Source organism: Syngnathus acus, chromosome 23 (assembly GCF_901709675.1).
Source record: "Syngnathus acus chromosome 23, fSynAcu1.2, whole genome shotgun sequence".
Lineage (NCBI taxonomy): Eukaryota > Metazoa > Chordata > Actinopteri > Syngnathiformes > Syngnathidae > Syngnathus > Syngnathus acus.
Genome location: NC_051107.1, coordinates 210,401 through 233,850, shown reverse-complemented (window position 1 = coordinate 233,850; position 23,450 = coordinate 210,401). Strand labels below are relative to the sequence as shown.

Sequence of the window (23,450 nt, the reverse complement as noted above, 5' to 3'; positions counted from 1 at the left end):
AATAGCCCAAAGAAAATTATGGGGAGTATAGTTTTTTTCAAGGATAAAACTTTTAGAAGTCTAATTAAAATCATGGTGCACGTCTGAACGTGCATTGTTGTTTGGTTGAAAGCCTGATTGAAGTAGCGAAGCATGTCCGATTGCAGGTGCTTTTTGTTCCGTTAAAAACCTAAATATGGACAAGACTATGTGTTGGGGGAATTCATTCCATCCTTTTATTCCTATGTATGAGAAGGAGTTTTGTGCAAAAGTACTTTTTCTTTTTGGGATGATGCAGTTTCACTGGGTGGCTCTTCTGGTTGCTCTTTTTGTATGTCCCGAGGCAGGCTGGATAAACTGAGTGGAGGTGGTCGGCTCCATGTAGTATTTTTAATATGAGGGTCAGGATTGATAGCTTTATTCGATGGTCGATGTCTAGCAGCTCATACTCATTTAGGAGGGGACAGATGTGATATGATTTGGGCTTTTTTGCTAGTAGTTTTATTTCTTGTTTGTATACTGATTTTAGGGGTTTGGTTGTTACATTTGCCTGTGACCAGCTCGTTATACAGTATATGAAGCGGGATAGGATCATAGCATGGTAGAACTTTATTGCTGCCTCCCGTGAGAGGGAGTTCCTAATATGTTTGAAGGCATACAGGCTGTATTGATACTGTTTGTCATTTTCTTAAATTTAGGTTGGCATCTAGAATAATACTGAGGTATTTAGTTTCTCCTGTTGCATTATTAGCCTCCCCTCTTACTGTGAATGCTGGCCGGTGATGTAGTCTTGTTTCTGAGAAGAAAACAGACTGTTTTTGCAACGCTTGGGACTAGTCGATTGGAGTCTAACCAATTGGCGATTTTGTCCATCCTCTTTGTTAGGGTCTCTGCCACAGTGGGAGCATCTTTGCCGCGTGGGTATACGACAGTGTCGTTGGCATACATCTGTATGCTAGTATTGTTATGAGCTGAGGGTAAGTCATTAATGCAAAGACTGAAAAGTAGAGGTGCTAGTATCGACGCCTGCAGGACGCCAATTCGGATTTCTGTTAGTGCGGACTTGGTTTCATTTTCATCAATTTGTACACATTGCTTGATCTGAACCAGTCTATATGACACTGGGAGCCAGATTGAATTGTGTTAGTTTGGCAAAGAGAACGTCATGGTTGACCATGTCAAATGCCTTTATTAGGTCCAGGAAGACCGCGCCTACGACGCCTCCCTGGTCAAGTCTCATTTTGAGGTATTCTATCAAATAGCAGCAGGCTGTTTTGGTTGAGTGCGCAGGGCGGAAACCAAATTGTGCGGCATGCAGAAGATTTTGTGATTCTAGGTGATGGATAAGTTGTTGTGCTAGCGCTTTTTCAATTGTTTTGGAAAGTGGCGGGAAGATGGTAATGGGTCGAGAGGAGGATGGTGTCTTGTCCATAAATGTCCTTTGCTTCTGAGTTTGATTTTCAGAGTAGTGGCATGATTTATCAGGGTTAAGAATGAGTGGGGTGATTCTGTGGCCTGTCTCAGCTCAGGTGGGTTGTTGGTTATTGGCATTATTGTCATATTAATGAAGTAGCGATTAAAAGCTTCCGCAACTTTTACATTGTCCGTGGCCACCATTTCATCAATATTGACATGGATTGGTGCTGTAAATCAGTGGTCCCCAACCCCCAGATGTATTTGATTTTGATTTTCTACAATTGTTTTTAGAAGTTTTCTTTACAAAATCGTGACATCATCAAACACAAAATATTGGCTGACAGTAATTCGGTCCGTGGTGCTGGAAAGGTTGGGACCACTCTTGTAAATGATAACTTTGCTAATTAGTTTGACAAAGTGTCTCCACAAAGACTTGCTGTCTCCTTTTGTGTCCCGTATGAGTTTAACGAAATAGTTTGGTATGCCTAAACAGTCTAGTTCACAGGTGTTAAACTCAAGGCCCGGGGGCCAGATACGGCCCGCCACATCATTTTATGTGGCCCGAAAAGACAAATTGTGCATTAAATTCGTGTCATTACTAAAAATGCAGATTTTCTTCACTTTTAATAATCATCTATTTTAAAATATATGAACAGTTTTTAATAGTCTGATCTGAAAGAGTTACCGTTTTTTTCCATGTATAATGCGCAAAATTTAACTAATTTATTGTCCTAAAATCTTGGATGCGTATTATACATGGGGACTACAATTTTTGAAGAAAATCTCCCTCGAAATAAAACTTGAAATCACCTTTCTTCTTGTTTGTTGTCAATCGCGCATCGCATTCAGCCATCCTGCCCAAAACACTTAGTCAGTAAAATTCATAATTGACGACACATCGTTTGATGCGATGATGCAATCCTTGATGGTGTGTTATTGTCAAATATAGTTTGTTTTTTAATCTCCATCGCAGACCGGATATCATACGGAGGCCGCCATGACAGTATGCGCAGAACGGATGCGCAAGACACGTCAATCGCGCATCGCATTCAGCCATCCTGCCTAACACAGTCAGTAAAATTCATAATTGACGACACATCGTTTGATGCGATGGTGCAATCCTTGATGGTGTGTTATTGTCAAATATTGTTTGTTTTTTAATCTCCATCGCAGACCGGATGTCATACGGAGGCAGTATCACTGCGCATGCGCACTATGGATCCGATGCGCAGAACGGATGCGCAAGACACGTCAGCTATTTAATGAGCGAGAGTTCAGTTTAATTAGCAGTTTCATCAAAATGGTTAAGAGAGCAAGTTATAGTATAGCATTTCGAAAGAAAGTCATTGAAGTGGCAGAAGAATTAGGCAATAGGGCAGCTGCGCGCCAATTTGATGCCACAATGTACCCTACACAAATCCGAAACATTTCTCCGCTATCGCATGCGCAGTGATACTGACCGGCAGAATAACATCCGGTTGTTCCCAAAGATGATCTTTTTTTCTGTAATAATTTTACGTTTACGGACTTAAGTAGGAGTCAAAATTTCGGTGCGTATTATACATGGGTACAGGCTTTTTTCCAGCATCGACATGCCATTTTTAGGGTGTGCATTATACATGGAAAAAGCGGTGTTTGTCAGTTTGTTTTGTAGCTTATATTGTATGTACATGATATGAGGCTTTCATCCATTTATTTGGGTTGACAGTCATAATGGTCCTCCGAAGGAAACTGTGACTATGATGCGTTTTGTTACATAATTAGTCTATCGGTATTATTCTTGCTTTTTGAGAGATTTTTTTTGCGCAGTGTGTCTTTGTTTCATACTTGTTGATAGCACATCGTTATACCATGGCAGCTTTTTTATGTTAGGTACGTTTGGGTTTGCTTGTCCGCGCACGACGCATCACGAGTTCAGAAATAGTTGTGATAGCGGTGTTGATGGTCTAATTGCAATCTAATTGCAATTCTATGTCTACCCATTTTGAATTTTTAATGACCTCATCAATTTCTGGCAGAGCACTCTTTGGGACTAAATATCTAGTGGTGCTCTGCATGGTGTTTTTATATTGTGTTTTGGACTGTTTTCTGTTAACGAGTGTTAGACTGTGGTCTGATAGACCTGTAATTAGGTTATATGTGTTTATAATTCGGTCAGGTTTGTTGGTGAAGACTAGGTCAATCAATGTCTGCGTGGACTTAGTAATTCTGGTGAGCTTTTCGATCATTTGGGTGAAGTCTAGTTTAGTAGATGCATTTTTTTAGTTTACAACGTTTTGTTTTGTCTGGTCAATTTAGGTTGAAATCACCTAGGATTATAGTCTCTTTACCATTAATTTCCTTAATGGGATGGGACAGTTGTTTATAGAAGGTTTCCCTTTCATTTGGTGAGGGTTAGAATATTAATGTGCATTACATGTAAGAGATTTACTTGTACTCCTATACATTCAATAGTGCATTGGGGTAGATTGATTAGCGTATAGATCAAGTTATCACGCAATAAATAATATCACTCCCCCACCCCCCTCTGGAGTTGCAGTCTCTTCTGAAGATGTTAAAACCTGGGATGGGGACCAGTTCGGATGATATCACTGGCGTTAACCATGTTTCGGTGAGTCCTAAAAAGTCTAGGGTAGATTCAGTTAAAAGCAGTGTTGGGAACGTTACTTTTAAAAAGTAATTAGTTATAGTTACTCACTACTTGATCCAAAAAGTAATTGCGTTAGTAACTGAATTACTTTACAATAACAGTAACTAGTTATCTGTCAAAGAATTTGGATTTTTCTGACCAGTTTTCACAAGTCAGTTGAAATGAGCGGAACAGATAAGTACTTGTACATAACCTTCAATATTTATTGCACATTGTTTATCCTGTACTTGAAGTATTTTGTTCACATCAAAAGTAACAACATTTCAACAACATAAAGTGTGTTTAACTCTGCAGTCTTAATTCAATAAATAAATCTCCCAATCTCAGACAACTGGTTTGGTAGACATTCTTTCTTTAAGTATTTTCGTCAAAAGTAAACAGTTAAACAATATAAAGTGTGTTTACAGTAACTGTAGCAAATTAAATAAATCACACCCTCACAGCCTGAGACAACTGGTAAAGTAAACAACCTGTACTTACATGTATTTTGTTCACAACAAAAGTAAACATTTAAACAACATAAAGTGTGTTTAACTCTGTAGTCTAAATTTAATACCATATTTTCCGCACCATAAGGCGCTTCGGGTTAAAAGGCGCAGACTCAATTCTTGGGACTTTTCTGTATTTAATCCACACATAGAGCACACCGCATTATAGGGCGCATGCATGCCATGATTTACGGTAAACGAAAAACATCTCGGGAGCAAGACAGTGAATTCGGTTGTACGTTATTGTACTTATAACCATGTACTCTACTGTACTCTCATTATTGTTAATCAATATTCATATGCAAATCCATCCAAGTCCTCATCTTCTGTATCCAAATAAACAGCTGGGCAAGTTCGCCATTAAACATGCCAAGTTCCTTCTCGTCGTTGTCACGTTGCTCTTCTGCAATGATCCTGGCTTTCCAGAAAGCTCTAATTGTGCCTCGTAAGCATGTGTCTTTGTCTATGACATTTTAGAGGGTCCTAATGCTGTTTTCTTTGCACAAACGATAGTATTTATTTATCAATGGCAGTGGAGGTACGTACCCTCTCCCCTTCCCTCCCCCACCGTCTGTTGTCTTCCGGGTTAGAGCAACGCTGGCGTCTGGTCTGTTGACTGCCGCTTCTGTCCCAGACTGTGTCCGTTACTTGTTTTGCGTTTTCCCGTTTTCAGTGCGCCCTTCTCTTCTTTTATTTTTCTCCCGTCCACCACGCATCTCCGCAGCGCCGCTCGCACCTATCTGTTTCCTCTCCCTCGGACTACCAGCCACGCTAGCCAGCTAGCCAACAGCCAGCTGGCCAAACCACCACCGGACCCTCCTGCCTCCCAGCTCTGAGCCTGTGGCCGCTTGCTCTGGACTCGAATGAGTGCACTCACCCTCCACACCAACAGCAACAGCTTTGACCCAGCTTTCTGGCCATCCGGCCAGCGTCCTCAGGGGGAGCCTCCACTCCCAGCGAGCTCGCCATCCGTGGCTCAGTTGTGTGCCACCATGGCACACTGTGACCTGCCGTTCGTGCGGGTACAGTCGGGGTCGACCAACACCACTCACTGCAACAACATCACCACCCGGTTTTGACCCCGACCAGTTTGCCTACAGGGCTAATAGAGCCACAGAGGACGCAGTAGCTACAGCCCTCCATGTTGCACTGTCCCACCTAGAGCAGCCGGGGGAGCTATGTGCGGATGCCACCGTGGTGGGGCTCATATCAAAGGGGGATGAGTCTGCCTACAGGGACGAGGCGGTGCAGCTGTCGGAGTGGTGTGGAGAGAACAATCTGCTCCTAAACACGGCTAAAACCCAAGAACTGGTCGTTGACTTTAGGAGGAAAAAAACTGACATTCCACCACTTATCATCAACGGGGTCAGTGAGGAGACGGTGTCCTTCTTCCGCTTCCTGGGAGTCCACATCGAGGAGGACTTCACCTGGAGCGTGAACACCTCTGAGCTGCTAAAAAAAGGCCCAGCAGAGACTCTACTTCAGGGGTCACCAACCTTTCTCAAACCGAGAGCTACTTCCTGGGTACTGATTAAGGCAAAGGGCTACCAGTGTGACACACACTTCTGAAATAGCCAATTTGCTCAATTTGGCTTTCACTATGTGTTATTATTGTCATTTCCAGTTCACATGTGTGATTTTAACAAGAATAGCAAAAATACAGTCAAACCTTGGTTTTTGACCACAATCCGTTCCAGGTGGTTCGAGATGGGAATCGGTCGAATTCCGAATCAATTTTTCCCATTACAAATACAGTGGAGCTTCGGTTTTCGACCAAAATACGTTCCAGAAGGCTGTTTTGGTAGATTTGCAGTGGTCTGATACTCCTTCCATTTCAATATAATTGCTTGCACAGTGCTCCTTGAGATGTTTAAAGCTTGGGAAATCTTTTTGTATCCAAATCCGGCTTTAAACTTCTCCACAACAGTATCTCGGACCTGCCTGGTGTGTTCCTTTGTCTTCATGGTACTCTCTGCGCTTTAAACAGAACCCTGAGACTATCAAAGAGCAGGTGCATTTATACGGAGACTTGATTCCACACAGGGGCATTCTATTTATCATCATCAGTCATTTAGGACAACATTGGATCATTCAAAGATCCTCACTGAACTTCTGGAGTGAGTTTGCTGCACTGAAAGTAAAGGGGCCGAATAATATTGCACGCCCCACTTTTCAGTTTTTTATTTGTTAAAAAAAGTTTAAATTATCCAATAAATTTCGTTCCACTTCACGATTGTGTCCCACTTGTTGATTCTTGACAAAAAATTAAAATTTTATATCTTTATGTTTGAAGCCTGAAATGTGGCGAAATGTTGAAAGGTTCAAGGGGGCCGAATACTTTCACAAGGCACTGTATATGTATGTATTAATATTGTGTAGGTATATGTTTAGTGTTCTAGCGACCAGCAGGTGGAAGATAGTTTAGTACCGTCTTTTTCATGTATAATGCGCCCCCATGTATAATACGCACCCTAAAAATGGCATGTCGATGCTGGAAAAAAGCCTGTACCCATGTATAATACGCACCCAAATTTTGACTCCTACTTAAGTCCGTAAACGTAAAATTATTTCAGAAAAAAGATAATCTATGGGAACAACCGGATGTTATTCTGCCGGTCAGTATCACTGCGCATGCGCTAGCAAACTCAATAGCGGAGAAATGTTTCAGATTTGTGTAGGGTACATTGTGACAGCAAACGAGCAGGTGATCGAGCAAGCGTCTGATACGAGAGCATTGTGTTCGTATGGAGCGTGTTTGAAGTGAACAGCAGAGAAGAAAGGAACAAGGCAAAGTGTTGTGAAATAAAATATTACCTGTAATACGCATTTTGTTATTTGCTGATTGAAACTGCTAATTAAACTGTGAATTGAAACTAATAATAATCTTTAGATAGCTGACGTGTCTTGCGCATCCGTTCTGCGCATACTGTCATGGCGGCCTCCATATGATATCCGGTCTGCGATGGAGATTAAAAAACAAACAATATTTGACAATAACACACCATCAAGGATTGCACCATCGCATCAAACGATGTGTCGTCAATTATGAATTTTACTGACTAAGTGTGTTGGGCAGGATGGCTGAATGCGATGCGCGATTGACGTGTCTTGCGCATCCGTTCTGCGCATACTGTCATGGCGGCCTCCGTATGATATCCGGTCTGCGATGGAGATTAAAAAACAAACAATATTTGACAATAACACACCATCAAGGATTGCATCATCGCATCAAACGATGTGTCGTCAATTATGAATTTTACTGACTAAGTGTGTTGGGCAGGATGGCTGAATGCGATGCGCGATTGACAACAAACAAGAAGAAAGGTGATTTCAAGCAGGGCTGTGGACTCAGACTCGGGAACTCGGACTCGGTCAGACTCGGTCATTTTTGCCGGACTCGGACTCGGTGCTGATTTTGACCGAGTCCACCGAGTCCGACAATAAAAAAAATACGTTCAATTTTATTTTCATCATGCTGCTGAGAATGCGCGTCGGACACTAACAGCAATGCCAATCAGCCAAGTCAGCGTAGAGCGCCTGTTTTCCGGGCTCAAGTTTATCATGTCTGATCAGCGCGGCGCGATGAAGGCTGACTTGGTTGAGGCGATTTTGTTCCTAAGAACAAACTTGAAAGTATCTGTTTATTGTATTCATTTATATGTTTAATAAAGACAAAGCCATCACAAAACTGTTGTAATTATTTAGATTTTGATCTAAATTAGCCTTGAATAAAGACTAAGCAGTCACATGAATTAACAGAAAGAATGGACAGCCGGACTCGGACTCGGTGGTCAAGAGGTAATTTATATTTATCTATGAATTTGTCCAGTCGGTTATTGAAAAGTTTTTCCAGTATTTTAGAAAATTGTGATAGTAATGATACAGGTCTGTAGTTTGTGAAGTGGTGTTTGTTCCCAGTTTTATACAAAGGTATGATTTTTGCTATTTTCATTTTATCTGGAAATATACCGGTCTGAAATGATAGGTTACAGATGTATGTTAATGGTTTAGAAATCCCCTCAATCACTCGTTTTACAACAGTCATATCAATGTCATCACAGTCTTTGGATGTCTTGTTTGTGCATTGGGAAACTATCTTTATAATTTCTTTCTCATCCGCTGCTTTGAGGAACATTGAGCTCAGATTCCTGTCTATTAAACTATTACACTGCTCCTCAGATGTTACTGGATCTGGGATTTGTTTGGCCAGATCAGGTCCCACACTTACAAAGAATTTATTAAAGTTGTTAGCCACTGCTTGCATATCATGCTTCTCAGTGTTATTGATAATAAAATATTTAGGATAATTAATTTTTTTAGAGCCATTTTTTATTACAGTATTCATTATATTCCATATTTCTTTGGTGTTGATATTTTTATTATCTAATATTTTATTATAGTATTCTTTTCTAGCAGCTCTTTTAATATTAGTTTATTCTTATATTGTTTGTATTTATTTTCTGACTCTTTAGTTCTCTGTCTTATAAATTCTCTGTAAAGTGTATTTTTCTTTTTACAGGCATTTTGTAAGCCCTTTGTGATCCAGGGATGATTTACATACTTTAGTTTCCTATTATTTACTTTTACAGGACATTATTTGTCATATAACCTTTTTTTCTGCTTCTTCAGGTAGCGTGCTTTTTTGGCAATATCAGCGTTGCGCTTGGTCAGGTGCTCATTGATGTAGACGTCGGTTCCTCTCAACTTTCTTCCTTGTTTTAATAGTGCAATCTTGTGTTTTTGGTTGACAGCGGATTTGTCCCCGGGGCTCCTCTTGGGCAGAGGGTGGCAAGCTTCGTTGTTGTCGCAGTCCAGCTGTATCCCCTTGGACTGCAGGAAAGTAGCCACCTGTTGCTCCATGGAGCTAACATCCAGTTCACCGGGCTCACCTCCCTCGCCAGCGGCCAATGCGGGCTTTGATGTTGACTCCGGAGATGATCTAATCGTTAATTCTGGTGTACTGCTCCAGGTCGGCAACCCTGCTTTCCAGGAAGGTGATTCTCTTTTCCTTTTCCTCATTCTGGATGCGGAGAGCTTTAACCTCCTCAACCAGCTTAAGGATAGCTTTCTTCTCCAGCCTGACAGCCGAGACTTCTTCAGTGAGGAAGTCCAACGCCTTTTTAATATCATCGACCTCCTCCACCGAAGAGAGGGGAGCCGCTGGTGCCTTCTTCGGACCCATGTTTGGGACGTGCTAGTCCAGGAGGTTAGCTTACTTCAACAACAATATGGGGGTGTGCAATTGCATGTCACTTGTTTGCATGTACAGTTACATGAAGTACGGTGTATGTTCTGTTTTGTGTTGTTTTTAGTTTGTATAGACTTAGCTTGTATTTTTTATTTTAGCAGATGCACTGATCGGTTGGCACTTTTAATTTCGTGGTACATGTGCCAATGACAAAGATCTATCTATCTATCCACTGCTGCTTCCAAACATCTCACTGCCCACCAGCTCTTAGCTAACCAGCTCCTAGCCACTGCTAGCATACTACCTGGACTATTTTCAGCTGCTGTCACGTCTCATCTCCTCCGTGGACTATTACTTCTGGTCCTCCAGGCTCCTACTCCACCAACTTCTCACTCACTCATCTACACTGTTGCTGATCTTCACCGTTTCAACAATAACCACCGTCTCCCTGCTGCTGCTGCTTCCGCTGTCAGCAAAGCTGGGATCCTTCGGCGTCGGCGCTACATCCACCATGGCTCTGGACTGTCTTTTAACCGGCACTTCCCCGACGGCTCACCCATCCCCTCTTTCTGGACTACCTCCCGCCCCCCCGTCACCTCCACCTCCCGTACTGCCAACCTCAACAACCTCCGCCGTCCCCCAGCTCCTCCATCCATCTCCTTCGCACTGCTGACCGATGCGCTGTTTCTAACCGTATCGTATTGTCTCGCCCTAGTCCCCCCCCGTACGTCCCCACCTTTTTTCCCTGAAAGCTCTTTGGGTACTTGAAAAGCGCTGTATAAATTGAATGAATTATCATTATTATTATTATTATTCCACGCGTTACGTTTAGTCCTCTGATTGTTTTATTGCCCCGATCTACGTAAAACTAATGTCCTCTGACTGGTTCATCGCGTCTACATATTACGCCTGTATATTATGGAAGCCACACAAAACAACTTTACATATGTTGGAATTCGGTCCGCACAAAAGGTGCACCTTATTAAAAGGCGCACCTTATTAAAAGGTGCAGTTTCGTTTCTTGAGAAAACCAAAGGCTTTTAGGTGCGCCTTATGGTGCAGAAAATATGGTAAATAAAACTCACAATCTCAGACAACTGGTCTGGTAGACATTCTGTACTTTAAGTATTTCCTTCAAAAGTAAACAGTTAAGCAATGTAAAGTGCGTTTGCTGTGTGTGAATGTGTGCGTGTGCATGTAAAGCGCATGTAAAAACATTGGTCCGATTGGTTACCACCATGAAACACGTCTCTGCCTTAGCCAATCATAATTGCTTTTCTCGTTGTTAACCCACCCAGTCTCCACTTTGTGTGTGGAGCAGCCAAGGTTGGGTCAGGATTACGCAGTTTATTCAATCAATTCATAGTAATGCACCACATTTAACGTTCAGTAACAATAACTGCGTTGTCACGGCGGAAACAGTAATTAGTTAGATTACCACGTTACTGGAACAATAATTGCGCTACCTGATGCCGTTATTCTAAACGCCGTTATTCCAAACACTGGTTAAAAGAGATTCATTCTGATCCTTGTTGTGGACCAGACTTCTGATGTTGAGGTGTCCACCAAATAGACCTTTGGGTTTCTTCCTTTTGTTCTGGATAATTTGGGCATGATTAACTGTTAAATATTTTGTGTTGCCTTTGTTTTAGTGTCGCTGACGAAGTGCCTGTGTGACATTTCAATTTGTGAGACTGGGAGGGCTGGTTTCTCACTCCAATGGATGAAGAGTGGAGCGTCTAAAAGTGTGTTGTAGCATTCAATTTTGGAGCGACACTTTTTCGTTCTAGCAATTACCAAATTGGAAGGTTGCCCAAACCTTACTGTGCTAGTAGCGCCAGGGCAACATTGCCTTGTTTCTAGTCATTGTTCTAAATATCAAAGCATCGACATATACATCACCTTTGGTGTACTCTCTCTCTGTCGGATAATGTAGTTCAGATTGTTGGTGATGTGTATGTCCATTCCACGGGCCAAATTCCATGGCTTGCATATCCAGTGGTTATCTTGGCCCCTAAAAAACAAAAATCTCAGGTGGGATTTGAAGAATAGCAATAAATACAAAAATCAAATAAGCAAACAAAAAAAAACAGCTTCAAATATTGGCGGGAAAATTAAGCTTCAAATTTGATTCATGAACCAGTTGTATTGTTTGCCTCCACGATATGGCACTGTTTAACATTGAGCTGAAAGCCAACTGATTTGCCATTTCTTAGAACACTTTATTGAACTCAACAGTGCCATCTAGAGGAATTAAAAAATACATCAACTGGTTCATGAAGCAAATATGAAGTTTCATTTTCCCATTACTACAAAAAAGATTATAACCTTTGTTGTCTGTCTCGATAGTGCTTTATGAATTGTGGAAGCTCTGTTTGGAGATTGAAAGTCTTCGGTATCACATCTGAAGCCTCCTTCACTCTGCGGGCCACGGCAGCAAGGCAATCCTTCACAGTGATGAGGTTCTCGCAGGGAAATTGGTTGAGCATGACATTCGGTCGCTCTGTGCTGAACTTTCTGTCGGAAAGTTCACACAATTACATTCACACAGAGCTAAGTATGTACTTTCAAAAGCAATTGCTGATTTACTGTTAGAATCATTGAAAAAAAAAATCGCAGACTAAAAATATTTTCCAAGCGCCAAAAGTAGGCAGAAGTAGTAGTCGTGGCAAAGGGTATTTTAGCATGTGGTTTCCTTCTAGCACAGGGGTGGCCAACCCGCGGCTCGCGAGCCGCATGCGGCTCTTTGGCTGGTTTCATGCGGCTCTTTTACGTTCATATCAACATTTGTGTTTATTTTTTGTGCGTATTTGCTTCGCTTGAGTTCAATATGGTATCTTGGTCAAACGCGCATGCGCGTGAGGTGAAATCCCGCAAAGGAGGAGGGACAAACCCATTTGAGGAGTGTCAATTTCGCTCTCAAAATGGCAAGGAAAAAATGCACAGCTAAACGAATATATGACGATGAACATAGGACGTTTTTAACAGAGTTAAAGTTGTTTTTTGTTGAACGCAATGGCAAGCCATTCTGCCTGATATGTCGGACGTCATTAGCGCATTTAAAAGCTTCAAATGTTCAGCGCCACTTCAGCTCACTTCATGCCAATATCGATAAGGACTTTCCAAAAGGGACTGAATTTCGCAAGCACAAGTTTGGACACTTTGAAAAGTCAGACAGAAAAATAGGTACAGTTTTTCAAAAAAATTACAAAGCACTCAGACTGTCACGCTTGCATTGTTTCAACTGGCTTGGAACATTGCACGGGCTAAAAAGCCATACAATGAGTTCGTTAAAAAATGCCTCAGTGACGTTATTGAAATCTTGTCTCCTGAAAACGACAAACTAAAACGAATGGTCTGTCCCGCTACACATAGTAAGTGAAAAAACTTGTGTTTTTGTTTGTGGAATTTGTTGAACTGAGAGTTTGTCTGTGTGAGACAATGCACACAATGTTCATTGTTGAAAATGTGGTCTTTGGTCTGTGGTTTTAGTACTGTAGGAGTCAATTTGTCATTATCATGTTGGTGCGTGACATGATAATGTCACACAATAAATTTGGCTGAGCAGAGGTGTGTGTGTGTGTGCGCGTGTGAGTGTGCATGTGTGTGTGGGTGTGTGTGAGTGTGTGTGTGTGTGTGGGGGGGGGATGTTCATGTGTGCTCATGTGTATGATGTGGCTCTTTGCGATGACACAGTAAAAAATGTGGCTCTTAGTCTCTGACTGGTTGGCCACCCCTGTTCTAGCACAACCTGGATTGACAGCAATAAAAAGCGCAACATCCGACCGGATTTGATCTTTGGCCACAATGTGACAGGATTGAAGCTAAAGTGTGATTCAATAACTGAGTTTGTGGATGGGCGGAGTAAAGCGGCGCGCACCCGGAGGACATTTCCAAACGCACACACGATTAGGGATTGTTCGAGGTCTCGTTTTTTGGTAAAATCTATTTCCCCTAGAAATGTGACTAACACTCCAGAGAAACGTGTTTTTTGGGATGATCGAAGGCTTTCAACTGTGGCTCCATCCATCCATCCATCCATTATCTGAACCGCTTGTCCCCACGGCGGTCGCGGGCGTGCTGGAGCCTGTCCCAGCAGTCATCGGGCAGTAGGCGGGGGACACCCTGAACATTTTCGTTTTATTTATTTATTTACGTGCTTTAGTTAAACAAACCAGTGTGTAAAATCGTGATACATAAGTCAATTCCACCGTACAAAGGGCAATGCTCACCCAAGAGTGCCTCAAAAATACTAAATTAAGGCAGGTCTGTTTCATGATTTGTTTTAAATTATATTCTTAAAACCCATCCATCCATCCATCCATCCATCCATCCATACCGCTTGATGTCTATCAACCGGTATGCCTGATAGACATGCCTGTGACCCCACGAGGGTCACAGGCATGCTGGACCCTATCCCAGCAGTCATCGGGCAGTAGGGAGAGGACACCCTGAACCGGTTGCCAGCCAATTGCAGGGCACACAGAGACGAACAACCATCCACACTCGCACTCACACCTAGGGGCAATTTGGAGCGCTCAATCGGCCTACCAAGCATATTTTTGGGATGTGGGAGGAAACCAGAGTGCCCAGAGAAAACCCACGCGGGCACGGGGAGAACAGGCAAACTTCACACAGAGAGGGCCGGAGGTGGAATCAAACCCACATTCTCCTAACTGTGAGGCGACGTTGCTAACCAGTGCGACACCGAGCCGTCCATAATTCAAATAATTTATTATTTTTGTTATTTGTTTATCATTGTATAAATAATATAGTTGATTTTTATCAAATTCTGAAATCATTATTTTTGTCAGATTTACATTATTTTTGTTACTACAGTGAGCTTTCAATAATTGCATTTCTAGCTTGTCAAAGACCAAAGCTTTCGCTTGAAAGTGCAAAAAAAACATCAATATCTGTCAATTTTTTGATGAGAAATGATGAAATGAACAATTCCCCTCGCCTGTAGTCTTTGATGTGGTTGTAGCTCCAAATGATATCCGCCTCCTCCTTGTTCTCTGTCACCTCAAAACGTGCATGCGTCAAGTTGTTGATCACTTGCGACATTTCAGAGTATACCCTGGAAACAAAGTTGAAAACAAGTTGGGCGAGTTTATCAACAAGTCCTAATATGAAAATACATACTTGAGTGTTCTGTCCCTGGGTAGTGTGGTGGGATGAATGTCCACAGGAAGTTGCTCTTTGTTCTCGTGCAATACCGCCTCAACAGACGCCATGCGAATGGGATGCATTGAACAATTCAACGGAAAGGAAATTTGAGGAGAAAAGATTTCTATGAACACATTAATGGTCCTCACCTCATAGTATGAATCCGCAGGCTCTGTGTTTTGGGGGGAAATGCTTTCAAGATCAGCAGGTAACCATGGTAACAAACGGCACCGTCTAACCAGAGGGTCTGTCTCACCGTATGCAAAGTCACGCGTTATTTCATCTGTAAAATTAAATTATTAAAAATGAGCATTTTTTGAAAATACTATTTGACATTTTTTTAGCGGTCTCCGTCATTTTTAGACAGACATAGCTTAAAATGTGCAGTGGGGTCTTAAAAAAATACTAAATGCATTGTGATTTCAAAATAAAACGGTTTGAATTGGAGAGGTAAGATACATTCAAAATTTCTTTTTTTTTTACTTTCACAGGGTCGCTATCTGAATTGTAAATCATTTTATTTTTTTAATCAAATCCTTTGTAATCATTTTATTAGTCAGGATAATGCCGTAGACGGCTTTAAAATGATATTAAACTTTTTGAGATCACTGTGTGTGCTATATCTACGGATTGAATTATGAATTTTAAGCATTTGTAAAGATTTCATCATCGTTGTTTTCACTATTTGCAACAGGGCTCAGACATCTTAAAAGCTAGGTGTGTTGTGAGGAAAACAAGGAAACTCTCCCAATTGTGCCAAAAATAGAAGTCAAATACACATCTGGAAATATGATAAATGCTTGTTGATGGTCTGGGGCCCGTCTCGGGGTTTATTCATATTTTCCATCTCTAATTTGTGATGTACGTGAATACGTGTTTTCCATCACCTCCCTCTTGCAGGTCTCCGAGAGGCCAGAGTACAGTGAAAGCCGCTTGCGCCTCGGCAAAGAAGAAAGGAGCCATGGCACAGCTGGGTTGGTCAGAGTGATGCACTTGAGAACCAAACTCATCCATTAAGTACCACACTGGAATCTTCTCTTCTGCACACTGAACATAATAGTAAAATCAGTGAAAAAAACAAAACACTTGCTTATTTGTATTTTTATGCTCTTTCTGGTATATGAGAACATTTCACGACAGCTTTCTAAATGCGAATTGGTATTAAGTTGACTTGATACTGCTCGACAGAGACAAGTTTCAGAAACTAAATTTAGCATTTAATTCAAGTTAGGGGGATTTTTGCCATATGTGCATATGTAGTATATTTGCCTGCACTTCCAGTGAATATTCTTTAAAATAAAACGATTTGATATTTTCCTTTTAAGTTAATAATAATAATAATAATAATAATAATAATAATAATAATAATAGGGTGGCTCTGTGGACAACTGGTTAGCACGTCCGCCTCACAGTTAGGAGGTTCCATTTCACCTCCGACCCTGTGTGGAGTTTGCATGTTCTCCCCGTGCCCGCGTGGGTTTTCTCCGGGCACTCCGGTTTCCTCCCACATCCCAAAAACACGTTTGGTAGGCTGATTGAGCACTCCAAATTGTCCCTAGGTGTGAGTGCAAGTGCAAATGGTTGTGTGTCTTTGTGTGCTCTGCGATTGGCTGGCAACCGGTTCAGGGTGTCCCCCGCCTACTGCCCGATGACGGCTGGGATAGGCTCCAGCACACCCGCGACCCCCGTGGGGACTAAGCGGTTCAGAAAATGGATGGATGGATGGATGGATAATAGTTATTTGATATCTAATTTATATATCGTTATATGGGCCTGTGGAATATTTTGAAGTGCAAGCGCCGTCAGCTGCGCGCACCCGGCCGGCATTGTTGACATAAAGGACGATCGATGGATTTAATGATTTGGAGTGACACAGATGGTTTGATAACATTATTGCTTATATAATAGTTATTTGATATATAATTTATATATCGTTATATGGGCCTGTGGAATATTTTGAAGTGCAACCGCCGTCAGCGGCGCGCACCCATTGTTGACATAAAGGACGATCGATGGATTTAATGAATTGGAGTGACACAGATGGTTTTATAAACGTGTTATTTATGCAATAGTTATTTGAATAACTCTGAATGTTACGTCAGGCCCGTTCTCAGCTCTTCGTTTGTGTTTATGTCACGTTAGCATACCTATCGCTTAGTCTGTTGTTGCTCGTTCATGTCTGTTATTGGCGTTGGATTTTGTCGAATAAATTTCCCCCAAAATGCAACTTATACTCGGGAGCGACTTATATGTTTTTTTTCACGTTATTGTGCATTTTATGGCTAATGCGACCTATATTCCGAGCGACCTTTAGTCCGAAAATTACGGTAATAATAAATTATATTAAACAGTTCGGGATCATACATTGAGATATAACATTTAAGATTTAAAGTAATAATATAGGCCATATGGGGTGGCATCAGTTTATTTATTTATTTGCTTGTTTGTTACTATTTGAGGATGTGTGTGATAATGTACTTCAATGTTGAAAGGATTCCCACAAAACCTATAGAACATCAAATCGCGACAGTATGGCTTTGCAAAAGACAAACATTTACATGGATTATGTTTAGCTTTAAAGATTTCACTATACAGGGGGTTCTAGGTTTACGATGGCCTCGAGTTGCGTTGTTTGCTGTTTACAACACACGTCTCTCGTATTTTTATATTATTTATGTTAGTTTTTCGTATTTCATCACATATATTTAAAGACTTTATTCGACCTGGGTAGTTTTGCGTTGTAAGCGTCGTAAGGGCGTCCTGAAATTCGTAATGCGCGGTGACTAGTTGGTGTCGGAAAAGGGTGGAATGCCCTCTCCGGATCGGGGATGAGATCCTGCCCCAAGTGGAAGAGTTCAAGTATCTTGGGGTCTTGTTCACGAGTGAGGGCAGGATGGAGCGCGAGATCGACAGGCGGCTCGGTGCAGCGTCGGCAGTAATGCGGACTCTGTACCGGTCCGTCGTGGTAAAGAGAGAGCTGAGCCAAGGGGCAAAGCTCTCAATTTACCGGTCGATTTACGCTCCTACCCTCACCTATGGTCACGAGCTATGGGTCGTGACCGAAAGAACGAGATCCCGGATACAAGCGGCCGAAATGAGTTTTCTCCGCAGGATGCCGGGCTCTCCCTTAGAGATAGAGTGAGAAGCTCGGTCATCCGGGAGAGACTCGGAATAGAGTCGCTACTCCTCCACGTAGAGAGGAGCCAGATGAGGTGGCTCGGGCATGTCATCAGGATGCCTCCTGGACGCCTCCCTGGGTAGGTGTTCCGGGCATGTCCCACCGGTAGGAGACCCCGGGGACGATTCAGGACGCGCTGGAGAGACTATGTCTCTCAGGTGGCTTGGGAACGCCTTGGGATCCCCCGGGATGAGCTGGATGAAGTGGCTGGGGCGAGGGAAGTCTGGGAGTCCCTCCTAAAGCTGCTGCCCCCGCGACCCGAACCCGGATAAGCGGAAGAAGATGGATGGATGGAGTGCGCGGCAGAAGAATATACTGGGGAACCGAGGAAGACGGTGTTACCCATTCACATGGTATACGCCATTTTGGACTATTGCATCATCTCTCTCTTAATAATAATTCATTCAATTTATATAGCGCTTTTCAATAACCCAAAGACGCTCTACATGGAATAAAAAAGAGTGGGGGGGGGGGGGGAAGAGACAGTAGGTTATAGTTAACAAGACATCGGTCAGCAGTGCGAAGGAGATGGATGGAGGAGCAGGAGGGGCGGGAGCGGAGGTTGTTGAGGTTGCCAGTACGGGAGGTGGGGGTGACGGGGGGTTGGTAGTCCAAAAAGAGGAGATGGGTGAGCCATCGGGGAAATGCTGGTCAGATGTAGCGGCGACGGCGAAGGATCCCAGCCTCGTGTGGAAGCAGCAGTGGACCAGGTGGTGATGCCGGTCGACCTCGACTGCACCCGCTCGAACGGCAGGCCCCAACGCACCACGGCGGCACACAGCAGAGCCACAGTTGGCGAGCCCGCAGGGAGTGGAGCCCGTCCCCCAAGGACGCCGGACGGAAGGCCAGAGAGCCGGGCCAGAGCGGCCGTCGAGTCCACAGCAGGCGGCCACAGGCTCCGAGTCGGGAGGTAGGAGGGTCCGGTGGTGGTTTTGGCCAGTTGGCTGTTGGCTAGCTGGCTAACGTAGTTGGTAGTCCGAGGGAGAGGAAACAGATAGGTGAGAGCGGAGCTGCGGGGATGCGAGGTGGACGGAAGACAACACGAGAAAAATAAAAGAAGAGACGGGTGCACTGAAAACGGGAAAACGAAAAACAAGTAACGGACACGGTCCGGGACAGAAGCGGCAGTCAACAAATCTGACGCCAGCGTGCTCTAACCCGGAAGACAACAGACGGTGGGGGAGGAGGGACAATGTGTCAAGCGTGGCATTCGGACCATGTAAGGCTGTGCTCTCTTGCAACGCCCCTTCCAGTGTGCAAGCCAACCACAGGAATAAAGGTAAGGAATTGTTTTCTCTTGTTTTATTACTGTACTGTTTCATTTTATTCCTGTTCCGACCTACACCGAAATTCAGTTTACGTCGCTGCATAGGCTTCCAGTGGAACCCCAGAAGTCGAACGCCTCGGTACTTGAATTTGACGGAAACTGTCAGGAACTCCAACATTAGTTGGCCTTGTTGTTTAGCGGATTTTAAACCATTGTGACACCTGACTGCAGATGAACACGGCACACTTCCGGAAAGCTGCACCTGGGAGACCACAAGATCACGGGGGTTCAGGTGAAGAGTTGAGTTCATGCAATAACAAACGAGAGGTAAGAAAGTGACTATTTGTCAACAACAGCCATCACATTGGTTCAGTTTTGGGACATTATTTCCAGGACGTTGGCACTTGTACCATAGGTAAGTACGTTTTGTGTTTGAATAGTGCTATTTTGTCATGTCTGATTTATTTTTAGGTCATTATTTATCTTTTAAATGTCCGACATGTCAAGCACTACATACGGATCGCGTAGGGCGGTGCTTCAAGCTTTTGCTATAATGTATTTTTGTTGTGGCTTTATGTACTGTTTTAAACAAAATTTCGGTAATTATTTCAGAACACAACTACTTCGCTTCTCAACGCTCCTTCTGAAACAAATTAGCGTTGAGATCCGGGATTTGACTGTATTTTAAATTTGGGAGCTTTCTGACCTCAAACAAATTTTAAAATACTTTAATATTTTATCCACAGTCTTCTGCTAGAGTAACTTACTGTTTTATCTTTAGCGTAGCCTGAAAATGGAATAATGGAAAAGAAAGAATAACCATCACAAATGAGATCAGGTACACTGCAGTGTCTGTCATTTTCAATGTACCCCTTGAGAAAGTTGGTAAGTCTGGTTGTAGAGCCACATGTGCTCCATCACCAACTCTACTCCATCAGCGTCGCTATTCTGCTCACTCAAGTCCAACCCCATGAGGGAGGCCATTCTGGGCAATAGGCCAGGAACCTGCTCCAGCTGCTCACGAGCATGATCGACACGATATGTCCAAGCATGATCCACCAGAAAAATGCTGCAGACACCAATTAAAATAAATTAAAAGCCAATTAAAAACTCCAGAGTTGCCTGAATATTTCCTGTACATGCAATCCAGATGAATCAATTTAAACATACATTAATATAAATGGTCAAATTCTGGATTTCGGCAAATAGCAGCCAGCGCAAAATTGTTGGCATTAAAATAAAAACTCGGAAAGGTTACTGAATTTACTTCAAACTGTCATAGGAGTTAATAGAATTATGATAATAATCATTAAAAAAAATCTGACACTGCTTTTGAATTGTGAGATCATTCAAAAAATAAATGAAATAGGCCTGGACAAAAATGCTGATATGCTTTAAAAAAGACATTATGTTTAATTTTCTAACCTTGAAACATAAATCATAATATGAAAAAAAATACAGGATAATACAGACCTTATCGACATGCCAGCCCTACCTTGTTGGCTCTGAAGCTCGCAGTCCACTTTTGCAAGAAACAACCACTTTGCTGTGCATTACTGTTCCAAGCTTGTCCTCCTCTATGTGCCCACCATTCTTGCTATCATCAGTATTATCTTCAATTTGGATGATTCCAAACACCTCCCCAGCATCATAAATCTGTCAGGAAAGCAATGGATGGTTTGACTGCAATCAATCACAGGATTATCACAATATAGTACAGGGGTGTCAAACTAATTTTTTTCACGGGCCGCATTGTAGTCAGAGCTTCTTTCGGAGGGCCATTATGACTGTCAACCCAAATAAATGTATGAGCACCTCATATTATATACCAGGGGTGGGGAATTCCGGTCCTCGAGGGCCGGTGTCCTGCATGTTTTATAGGTCTCCCTGCTGCAACACACCCGATTCAAATGATCAGGATTGTTATCCAGCTTCTGCAGACCTTGCTAATTATCTGACCATTTGAATCAGGTGTGTTGCAACAGGGTGACATAGAAAACATGCAGGACACCGGCCCTCGAGGACCGGAATTGCCCACCCCTGTTATATACAGTAATAGCTACAAAACAAACTGACAAATAAATCGTTTTCAAATCAGACGAGTAAAAACTTGTCAAATGTTTAAAAAAAAAAAAGAAAAAAAAAGATATTAAAAGTAAAGACAATTTGCGATTCTAGAAATGACACACGAATTTGATGCACAATTTGTCTTCGCGGGCCACATAAAATGATGTGGCGGGCCGTATCTGGCCCCTGGGCCTTGAGTTTGACTCATGTGAGAGTGCAGGTCACATTTGGTCACGTTTAGTGACAAAAAAAATTAATTCATTCGCAATTATTTTGAAGTATTTTGGATGACAAACAAGAGACTGAACCAGAGTGAGGTGTTGCTCAGCACATTATGGAATGTTACAGCACACTATTTGAATATTTGGGTGTATTGAGCTACAATGTAAATTCCACATATATACATACACGACAACTAACACAAATATTTCACAATTTGTTGATAGTAATGACGTGTTTCTTTTGTAAACTTTAAGCTGAAAGAACCCCGACGTTTGGTGCCGTGCGTGATTGATTGGTGACGTTTCTACATGCGGTGCGATCACGGTGCTTCACGATGGCGACAAAAACACTTACCTCGTTGGTGAGTTTAAGGTGGAGGCTCTTCCAGTAGATTTCAGGTATTCCTGACCCTTGCAATGCGTTGTGGTACAAAATTACAAATGCCTTAAAAGCCTCATCTTCGTCCCTTTTCAAAAGTTCTTGGGTAAATGTTGACATTTTTACGTCTGTGTATTTTTTGCTCGCTTTACGAGAATCCGGAAGTAGGTAGAATTTCACACATACACATAGATACACCACACCCCTTTTAAAAAGCGTGCATACGGCGACACTTAGCAAGGAGGGGCAATCTCAGTGAATAAATAACATGCGCATAATGCGTTACAGTCACTGGGATCGAAACAACGCCTCACGAGGGAATTTTTATTTTTTTATTTCCTCTTTGACATTGACAAATCATTAAACTTCATGAAAATCGTTTGAGAAATAAGCAAGTTAGAACCTAAATTTAATGTCTATGTTTGTGTGGGAAAGCCGCCCCTGCAAACATGGATGCCACGGAGGCAGGGTGGTTAGCCTGGTAGCTACATCATGCTGGCGTACCTAGGGTGCGTTAACGTACAAGGAAGCTGTTTTGCATCAACCCATGTCGACTTGCCGGGTGAACGAAATGTAGTGGACATGAGTTACAATTTTTCTCAATTCCAAGACGAAACAAGCCGTTTCAAAAATAGGAGCCTGTGGCTGCAAGCTATTCAACGAACATATTGAACCGACGACATACTCACGAATGCCTGTTTGCGGTGCTCATTTCATATCAAGTCGTCAGCAATTGTGAAATACAGTAATTTATTATCTGTGATGATGGGATGTATACATTTTATTTAGTCGCTGACGTAAGTTACAGTTGTTTCTTGTTTCGTTTTCTCCGTGACATTATTGCCAAAATCATCAACAACAACAAAAAAAATGTCAATGTGCTTTTTCTTTATATTAGGTCTGAATTTTCATTCGTCCAGATTAATTTAATCCACAAAATCAAAATTGACTCTCACTGTCTTCTCTTATTTTTTTCCTAATAATATTATTTTTGCTTTTTTAAAAGAAATGTTTATTATGTACTATAATTATGCCTTTAGGCTAATGTTTTGGATGGGAGTCCCTGTGGCTGAAAATGTATCAGCGTAAAAGAAAGCGATCCAGACTCACCTTTGCATTTTCAGCCGCTTAGTTATCGTCTTTGTTATTTTAATTTGCATTTGTGGCATTTGTTAAATGAAGATGTAAAAAAATAAAGGGATGGCACGCTCTGTGGAGCTTTTTGTAGATAACTGCTTCCGCCTAGCGGCGGAACTGGCCAATGCAAATTTGAACATTTTACTTTACATTTCAAATAATATTTCCACTTAACTATAGGGAAGCGGGGATCATGTTCCTATGATGACATGCAAATTCGTGAAGCCTTCCTCATTTTATATTAGTTTCCATAACCATAACCCACCCACAAATGACCCAAAACAACAAAAAAACAAGACAAAACAACTGAG

At 42.3% G+C, this 23,450-nt stretch overlaps 1 protein-coding gene across 2 annotated transcripts in view; it reads right to left on the bottom strand.

Moving 5' to 3' along the window:
- Window positions 1–22,189, bottom strand: part of ttll12 (tubulin tyrosine ligase-like family, member 12) — a 29,334-nt gene extending 7,145 nt beyond the window's left edge. The window contains exons 1-9 of one of the 2 annotated variants that reach the window (XM_037243089.1): window positions 21,979–22,189; window positions 20,831–20,991; window positions 20,206–20,404; window positions 15,778–15,937; window positions 15,040–15,173; window positions 14,867–14,943; window positions 14,685–14,801; window positions 12,050–12,238; window positions 11,624–11,735 (exon numbers count right to left, since the gene is read on the bottom strand). In XM_037243089.1, coding sequence (XP_037098984.1) covers window positions 11,624–11,735; window positions 12,050–12,238; window positions 14,685–14,801; window positions 14,867–14,943; window positions 15,040–15,173; window positions 15,778–15,937; window positions 20,206–20,404; window positions 20,831–20,991; window positions 21,979–22,122 — 1,293 coding nt within the window. In that variant the 5' untranslated portion in view covers window positions 22,123–22,189. Of the gene's footprint in view, window positions 1–11,623; window positions 11,736–12,049; window positions 12,239–14,684; window positions 14,802–14,866; window positions 14,944–15,039; window positions 15,174–15,777; window positions 15,938–20,205; window positions 20,405–20,830; window positions 20,992–21,855; window positions 21,954–21,978 lie in introns of those variants that run through there. The other variant, XM_037243091.1, reaches the window with a different exon arrangement.
- Window positions 22,190–23,450: the final 1,261 nt, after the last annotated feature.